Source organism: Mercenaria mercenaria, chromosome 6, assembly GCF_021730395.1.
Source record: "Mercenaria mercenaria strain notata chromosome 6, MADL_Memer_1, whole genome shotgun sequence".
In the NCBI taxonomy this organism is placed as follows: Eukaryota; Metazoa; Mollusca; class Bivalvia; order Venerida; family Veneridae; genus Mercenaria; species Mercenaria mercenaria.
Window position 1 is genome coordinate 31145950 of NC_069366.1, and position 9405 is coordinate 31155354.

Sequence of the window (9405 nt, forward strand, 5' to 3'; positions counted from 1 at the left end):
CCGTTGAAAGTCAAAATACAAGTCAAGAAATCATCGGGCAAGACCACTGGCAGGACACTTCCACCACCCATGAGGAAACTCGATGATCGGTTTGTGACTGTAACACGAAAATCTTCACCAAGACAACGCTCGCCTTTGACAGTCGTGTCTCTGATGTGATTGATCAGACAACGCCGGTGAGATCTCCTCACTCACCAAACAGTATCATGTCTGGATTTCAAACTTCAAGTCCCATGCAATCGAGATCCAAGAGTACCACCCTACCCTCTGTTCTTAATACTCCTTAGTCAAGATTTGATAACGTGGTGGTGAATCAACATGATGGTTTAACCTATTGCCAGAGGATAATTATGATTTAGAGACTATATTGACTATCACATTTCATTTAGAGCCAAGATATTGGTGTCTCAATGACAACGATGTAGGAACTTGGTTTAAACAATTCTATGGACACTTGTATGCAAAAACTACATCACTAGCTAAACCTGAACATTGTCAGTGTTATACAGCAGATCTATCTGATAAACTTGCTTTAGCTTTGTTTAAATTGTATGTGTTAGACCATGATTATTTGTACCCTTAATGCTTTTTGTTAATACAGTTACTTGTTCAATAAAAATGTCAGAGTGAGAAAAATGTGCAGTCAGTCCAGGGCTCGAACCTCGAACGTGACCAAGCCCGTACCGTGACATACACCCCCACAAATTGGAAATTCGTCCTCGAATTCCGGAGGTATATAATATTGCAAGCGTCGTAAGACTGACCAAGCAAGCATGCCACAGTCCCATGTTGGGCGCCATATGTCACATGGTGAGAAAAATGTGCAGTCAGTCCGGGGTTCGAACCCGGGACCTCTCGTTTACAGGGCGAGTGCTCTACCAACCGAGCTAACCGGCTGCCTGACACATCTTCTCCCCTAACGTTACCAAGTCCGTACCGTGACAAAAATGTGTACACAAAATATTTTTGTTTTGTTATTTTTTCCCTATCTAGGGGTAGTAGTTAAGGCGCCATAAAACTCATCCCTCAAAAAGACCAGAGGTCCTGGTTTTTTCAACTTAGCCATGTAGATGTGGGTCCGCAATGTAAGATCAGATCTCATTGGCTAATATATTGATTTTCTATCCGGTCCGCGCGATCCCCATATAAGCAAGTACATTGGCCTACATTCCATCATTCGTTCACAATTGAGTCCATTGCCGAGCAAATTGAGGAGTTGCAACAGCTTGAAGCTAGAGCTGCTGTTCTTCAAAACAGCATCCTCAATACGCTTAGGAGAGAAGAAGAGAGGTGGAGGGAGACCCAACGAAGAACGAATGAAACGTTAAGGATCATCCGATCCTTAAGAGATAGAGAACAGTGGAGACGGACAGAAAGGCACAAAATGGAGGAGAGATACATGGTTCGGCGCTACGTTAGGGTTGTAAGAGTACACCCCTATGTCCAAAGGGTCGCTGCTGATAGCACCACTGAGTAGAGATGCTACTCAAAAACACAACAGCCCTTTTCAGGGCCACTCCATTTCTTTTACAAAAGAAAGTACTGTCTCTTATTATCTACTGGTAAAAATAATTATGGTACATTGGATGGTGATCTGGCACCCTAAACGGTGATCTGGCACCTAGCAACGAACGGGGATGGTGATCTGGAACCTAACAACAAGCGCCATGGTTATCTGGCACCGGTGCCAAATCACCAGCCTATACTACTCACAGCAATACTGTCTTTATCAGGCATATATCATTCAGCTTAACTGTTATATTTATTTATCATTATTATTATTATTTTACTATCATTAATATCAACTGAAAAATAACGCAATGACAATAAAAACAAAAGCCTTGTGCCTCCCTATATTAGTATGATTTCCTTCTCAAAAGGTCTGAAGAAATCCGTGAAATTGCAGTTCTTCGTCTTTCGGATTTTCCAATAAGCACACGGATGTCGCGATACTGGTTTAAGTCGGTGTAACAGGATGTTCTGATAATATCTGATATGGATGATTTCCCATACTGTCTGTAGAAAATTCTGTCATTTCAGTTTGACCTAAAATATTTTACAAATGCTACATTTGGTAAATATTATCAAGTAACATATTTTATTTGAAAGACATCGGACATTTTCCTATTCAGATTGTTTATCCGATTAAGTAAAAACTGAACTAGGGCTAGATTTCTGAAATTGCATAGAAAAGACCGTTTCTTGATATATTCGACTAAATGTTACAAGTTTGTGATAAAAAAAGAAGACTTTATATAAATTTCTCATTCTGATTTCTATTGAAATATGAACATTAATCATTTTTTTACGTTTTAAACATCATTCCCTCCAGTGACGCAACAAAATATTTTACTTGCCTTTGCAATTTATTATTATAAACGTATGCTGCAATAATGGTACATGTACTTGGTCACAGGGGTGGGGAGTGTTAAATATTGAAGAAAAACACTACCTACAGGGTGTCAGAAAATGATTGTTACATTAAATATTTTGACACTTTTGCAGATGTTTCTCAAACCGTACATATCTACAGATTTGTTAGTTTTTTTTGTAAACATTTAAAGCATAGAAAATACTTTAATAAATAAATAGCGGACATAGAAAGTCAAGCTTGAAAGCAGACTGATCCTGATAAGTATATCTTATGAATTTTCAAATAGGTTTGTTGCTTCTTGACAATCTAAGTCCGCCGATTGAGTTTCATCAGGATTGAGACAACTGCGTCTGTCGCAAGTCATGAACCAAGCAAGTGGCTTAAACATATACAACTAGATGTATGTGTCCTCAACCTAAACATGAGAAATAGATATAGACGAACTTCTATGGGAATAGCGCCACTGTGGTGCAAATACCTATTTACCTTTTGTAACACACTGTTATGGCGCACCTACAATGCATTTTAAGAACAAACTTTGCTTTAATTCGAACCAAAGAACCACTGGATCCAGCATCCTAAACTGTAACAGAACTACACTAAACACCAACTTCTGATCTGACCCCCAGAACTTACACTGACACCCCCAGACTTAAAACAAATTCACCTACACGTCTAAAAATTATTCCGAAGTCGACCGAAATACTAGTAACGACCTTCAAAGAACTAACACTGACACCCCAAGAATATCTACCTAAATGTTTTTACTAGCTAGTGAAGTGCTGTTCCATTGATATATTGGACCAGTCGGGTATCTTATTACAACATGTAATGTTACGTTGTTTTATTCTTCTTTTTTATTGGAGTAACAGAAAGCACATTTGAATGTTTGCTAGACTAAATGTGCATGACTCTGTGGCGTAGCCGCTATTATATAAGCATAGCAGGACTGTGCAAAAGAGCAAACGATGCATCTAGAACGTGCCAAAATGTGTCGTAAAATGCTTAAACCCAGGTACCCTGAACACACAGTGGTCTTGGTAGTCTCCTACACCCCTCCGCTACAACTGAAAAAGTCCAAGTACGGAAGTTTTCAAAAATGTTGAGGCCAGCTACACCACTGCAATATATACCCCACCATTATAATTACCGGTCATTATTGTACATGTGTAAATACAGTTTAGCAATAGAGATATAGAAAACAAACAATAGGCTATCAATGCATCAGTTGTCATGGGAACTCGGGTGGAAAGAACTAAAGTACAGTTGTGTGACCAAAGTTTTGTTCCACGTTTACTTTTTGCTGTTCAGTTATTTTTAGAAATGTTAATAAACTGATAATCTGCATGGTAAAAGTTTATTTATTGTTTTAAAACATTTTATTATAGAAATACCTTAAATGCATATACTTATTTCACTAACATACACATTTTATTTCATTAGTCACAAACTTCAAAGTTCAAGAAAACGAATATGAAATAAAATCATCATTTGTGACTGACAATTTGATAGGAATATAACTTATTTATGAGCATTTAAAGTCATTATATAAAATTATCAGCTATTGAAGTCAATTAATGACATTGAAATTTGGGCAAAATCTCTAGCATAATGACCGATGTCCTTTGAAGATTTTGTTTATCGTTCGAGCATTCATCTTTATTCGTACTTTTGTTAAATAAAGATACACTATACATATACGTAAAGCGAAAGATATATTTGAAAATAAAGTTTACCCTTTTACAAAAAAATGCAATTCATGTACAGGGAAGAAAGCTTACTTGACTGCTTTTCCTTTGTACTTCCTGCCAATTTCCGACTAATTCTGAAAAAAAGAAATGTTTATGGTAAACAGCAGATAAACTTGAAGTACACATGAAAAACATTCTTGATAAAACTGATCTTAATTAATCGATCGTTTACATCAAAACAATTTTTGTCGGGTTTAACGCGTAACACATTGGAAGTACCGGTAGTAATAACTTGTCTATTAAATCAAGTACTTAGTAATAGATCTTGTCTTTAATTACAAACGACCTGTTGATGTTTTTAGAAATAATTCAATTAACTGTTTACCTGGCCGGACCCCTTTTGATCTTTGTTATTCCAACTAAAGCTTTGCAACAATGAGATATTTATCAATTATTTCTCTGTTTTCTATTATAAACTGATCAGAATGTGCAAAATACACAATCGAAATTTACTCCATTGACACTAATTATTTTGTAATTATCCTGAACAGAATTTCTATTAATTGCTCAGAAGTTTTAATAAAAATTTTTACAGGGTCAGTAACATGAGTTTGTATACAACTTTGCCAAATTGAATCACATTAGACTGTTTCATTGATTAAATCAAATGCATAAAATCAATTATTTTATTTCAATACTAGTCATTTGTTTATGAAAATGCCCAGTTGTGATTTATTTTGCATCTGTTGTTTACTGTTTAATGTTTTGATTGACATGTTCTTGAAATTGTAAATATTTTCAAATGTTTGTAAACATGTTTCTGTGGCACAGTTTTAGGGTAAGGTATAAATACTCGACGAATAAGGCATGGTAATCAGATCGGGTTAGACAGAGGGTTAAGGAATATGCAAAATTTAGAAAACGGGTTTGTTAGTTATTATAACATGGAACTTTTCGGCTTAGAAATATGAATTATTTAAAAGGACAAACACTGTTTGAAAAGCTAATACATTTATATCTTGATTGATTCTTAGTATAGTTCGTCTTGTAAATAAACCTGTGTGTGTCAAAAGCTGCTAATTTTCTTAATCTATGCAACCTACAAAGAGGCGTATAGTGTTACAAACGTCACATCAACAAAATTAAAGTCAAATGCCGACTTTGCAGCTTCGTGATAAAGGAAATCCTAAGCTGCCCCTCTGGGCATCATTTCATTGCTAACGGGCTAGGTAGAACCACCGGCCTCCCTTAAGCCAGCTGCATATCTTGAAGAATTCTACGCCCAACATCGAACCAAAATCGATGAGGTGCAAGTAAATTAAAGTTGGTAATCTTAACCACTCGGTCACGGAGCTATCCTTACCTATGAAATCCCGTAAACGTATAAATGAATTGAAAAATGACACTGTACCTTTGGTAGAAACAGACCATTACCAAGACTGTGGTAGTAACTGTTGCAACTGCGCTTATTGTAGCTGCTATGACTATGGTAATCAGTCCTATTTTCGAATCAAGGTGGAAGGCAAGGTCAACATTTGTCCCATTACCTGAACGTAAAAGTTTTAAAAAATATTTATCTCTGTCGTAAATTTTGACTTACATAGATTTTAAAGTTAGTGCGTTACTTAAACGCCATAATACACTTTAACATTACTTCGAGTAAATATTGCTATCCAGTTCAACAATTGAAAGAAACGCCGCAACAGACTACACTTAACGGCTTTGAAGATGCACACCAATCATAACTGTGAAAAATATCATTTTGAATTATTCTTATAGTTAAAGTTAATTTAAGGATGTAACACTATAAGTTACTCATAATTGCCTAAAATTTCATAAATGAAGAAACGCATAATCTATTTTGTGATCGTTAGAAAGAATTTGACGTGAAAATTAAAGTCATTTAACCAATTTTAAAGAATATCAGTAGGATTCCGTCAAAATAAATTTTCTTGTAATTGTTGGTGGCTACAAAACAGTGTTTAGAGCAACGCAGAATATATTTATGCATATTTACTTCGTTTGTAAATCAAAGAGCTGTCCGTAAACCTGTTTTCGTTATCCGTTTTGAGGATGAGGCTAAAATAACAGGAATTTAAAACTGAATCATTCAATTGACTTTCTTGCATGAATGGTTTTAGAATTAGACATTGGAAATTGTACGATATAGGTCTAAAACTATATATTCAAAATATTCTAAATCTGGTTTGGCACAACTTAAAAGACTGTGCGTTTTCAAAGCCGTTCAGTGTATATATCGTTATTGTAAATTATATTCTATCTTTATTGTTTAGATTGGAACTTCTTCTCACCTTTTAGAGACACAACAGGACACCTCTCACAAGCTCCACTGGAAATACCACAGCAGACACAACTTTCTTCGCACTCGTTTTCACATGACAAGCCCCAACGCCCCTTATGACACGAAGTGCAATATCCTTCCTTAGTGTCACATCTAAGGCATTGATTACATTGGCGTTCACATTTTATTCCCCAGTATCCGGTCTGACAAACAGAACAAACACCGATCTGTTGCTGACAAATTTCACACTTTAAAGACGGACATTCATTTTCACAAATATTTCCCCAGTATCCGATTTTGCAACCATTGCATTTACCAGTAGTAAAGTTGCAACCATGCCTGCATCTTTCACTGCATGATATGTCGCACGTCTCACCCCATCGTGACAATATACAGGTTTCACAAAGTCCTGTGTTTTGGCTACAAGTTGAACAGTTTTCAATCCTACATATTACATTGCAACTGGGACCCCAGTAACCGGCTTCGCATGCAAAACATGTACCATTTGTTTTCACACATCCCAATAGACAGTGATCAGCACAGTCTTTATCGCAGTTTTCACCCCACTTCCCCTCAAAACAGGATTCACACTCGCCAGTACTTGTGTTGCATTTCTTGCAGTTATGATGCCCACACTGAAACTGACATTGATCACCCCAGTAGCCTTGGAGGCAGGTTTCGCACTTTCCTGTAGCGATATCGCACTGCTCTTTACATTTGTTTGGACAGTCTGCTTTGCACTGGTCTCCCCATTTTGATTTCATACACATAAGGCATTTACCTGTTTCTTGATGACATATTTCGCAGGTATTATTACATTCCTTTTCACATTTCGGTCCCCAGTATCTATTGTGACATGACATACACTCACCACTTCGATCGTCGCAATTACTTGCACAATTAAGTGGACACAAATTTGTACAGTTTATCCCCCATGTACCATCTTTGCAATCAACACATTCTCCAAGAGTTTGGTAGCATCCTGACTCACAGTTTTTGTGACATTTCTGTAGACATGACACTCCCCAATACCCACTAATGCAGGACTCACATTGACCGTTATTTCTACTACAATCACAGCTGCAGTTTCTTTCGCAGTAATTTCCCCATGATCCGGACAAACAGAACTTGCAATACCCTGAAGTTTTGTCGCAATTATCATTGCATCCAGGCTCACATTTATATTTACAATATTGTCCCCAATAACCTTCATTGCAAGACAAACAAACGCCCGTTTCTCTGTTACAGTTTCCATTACACTGTAGGCTACAAGTCGCTTCACACAGTTCACCCCATCTGCCATGAGCACAGCTTCCGCATTTACCCGTGTTTTTGTCACACCTTTTCAACATACAATTCTGACTGCAAGTGTAACTGCAAGATGGTCCCCAATAACTTGAAAGGCATCTGCTACAGACACCCGAATACCTATCACAACCTCCTTCACAAGACTTGTTACAACTGTTTTCACAAAATGTACCCCAGTATCCTTGTAAACAGCTGTAACATTTACCAGACTGTCTAACACAGTTTCCGGAGCATGTTTTGCTACACGTTTGTTCACAGAAAGAACCGAATGTTTTATAACTACAGCTTGTGCATTCTGCTGAAATCTTATTGCATGTGTTTGGACAAGAGTATTCGCATTTTCGGTCGCAAAATTCACCCCAATACCCACTGTTGCAACTACTACATAACATCCTGTCTGAATTGCAGCTAAGATCAGTGCAGTTTGTCAAGGCACACTTGACCGTGCAGTTTATACCGATGTACCCGTCCACACATTTATCGCATCTACCGTCAGTCTTTCCGCACTTGCCAGACAGGCAATGTCCGCAACGTTTGTCACATATTTCGCCCCACAGTCCAGTAACACATGCCTGGCATTTGCCTGTCTGTGCCTCACAAATTTTACAATTGTTCCCATGACATTCTCTAGAACAGTTATTACCCCAAAATCCATGTATACAAGAACTACACTGCCCAGTAAATTTTTCACACGCCTTACAGTTTGGTATACATGATTTCTCACAGTAGACCTCCCCCCAGTATCCGTCGTAGCATCCGTATCACGCTCCTGATCTCTTGTTGCATCTTAAGCAGGTCGTTCGACACTTTCTGTCACATTTACTCCCAAACCAGCCGTCTACGCATCCAAACAGACATGAACCCGATCCAAAATCGCAGGACGGCCTGTAGTTATACCGGTCCAGGCAATTTTCATTGCATGTGTTATTGCAAAGCTTACCCCAAAAATGCCTTTTACAACCTCTACAGATACCTGTAGTTCTATTACATATGGTTTTGCAGTTTATCGGGCACTTTTCATTACAATATCTGTCCCAATGGGCATTGTCACAATTAACGCATGCACCGGTCTCTACATCACATCCGTCACTTCCACAATTTTCTTCACAACTGTTTGTACAGTTGTTACCCCAGAAACCATTCTCACATTTCTGACAATCTGAAATAGTATTTTTCCAAAGATAATGAGTTTATTCTAAACTTTTTTATATCAATGCGGGGTTTAGTGGTGTCCATTTAAAAGGCACTCTTATAGTCTAAATGAGGTCGAAGATAATGAGAATGCAGATACCGTTAACCGCTGTACATTTTTGTACTTTTTATGTAACGACCCATTGCACATACCAAGTCATTTCTACCACACGTCGATAAGCCAAATCCGAGAGTATCTAAATCAATCAAAACACGATTGTAAATATTGAGTTCTGCTCAATCCGGGGCTAGAGGGCGTGGAAGGAAGCTTGCATTGCTACTACCGTCCATGAACAGGTTCAATCAAACCGAGCTTGCATCGTTTTCGTTTATGTCGTGTTGGGAGACCTGTGGTTTTCCGCTTTTTTATTTAACGTATTTGCGTCAAACGACTACATGAATTCAAGGATCTTACACGCCTGCCTGCTTGAGAATGTGAGAGGATGGACGAACCGGGAAAAGCAACTATCGGGAAAACTTAACACTCATTACAATATAAAAAAGTTTATTTACAGAAAATGATTATTTACAATGAATGA

The 9405-nt window shown here is 37.6% G+C and overlaps 1 protein-coding gene across 1 annotated transcript; it reads right to left on the bottom strand.

Annotated features, from left to right (window-relative positions):
* Nucleotides 1-1696: 1696 nt before the first annotated feature.
* On the bottom strand, nucleotides 1697-8434 carry LOC123550218 (multiple epidermal growth factor-like domains protein 10). Its single transcript, XM_045338650.2, has 4 exons — nucleotides 6378-8434; nucleotides 5477-5612; nucleotides 4156-4199; nucleotides 1697-2046 (listed from the first exon to the last, which is right to left on the bottom strand). The coding sequence occupies exons 1-4, from the start codon at nucleotides 8065-8067 to the stop codon at nucleotides 1958-1960; spliced, it is 1959 nt and encodes a 652-aa protein (XP_045194585.2). The 5' UTR covers nucleotides 8068-8434; the 3' UTR covers nucleotides 1697-1957.
* Nucleotides 8435-9405: the final 971 nt, after the last annotated feature.

Excerpts from the sequence above, each read along its gene's own strand:
- LOC123550218 (XM_045338650.2), bottom strand. The coding sequence starts at position 8,067 with ATGTTATGTAGTAGTTGCAACAGTGGGTATTGGGGTGAATTTTGCGAC. Across the intron at positions 5,613-6,377 it reads TCCTGTTGTGTCTCTAAAAG|GTAATGGGACAAATGTTGAC; the intron begins GTGAGAAGAAGT and ends TTTTACGTTCAG. Across the intron at positions 4,200-5,476 it reads ATGGTCTGTTTCTACCAAAG|AATTAGTCGGAAATTGGCAG; the intron begins GTACAGTGTCAT and ends TCTTTTTTTCAG.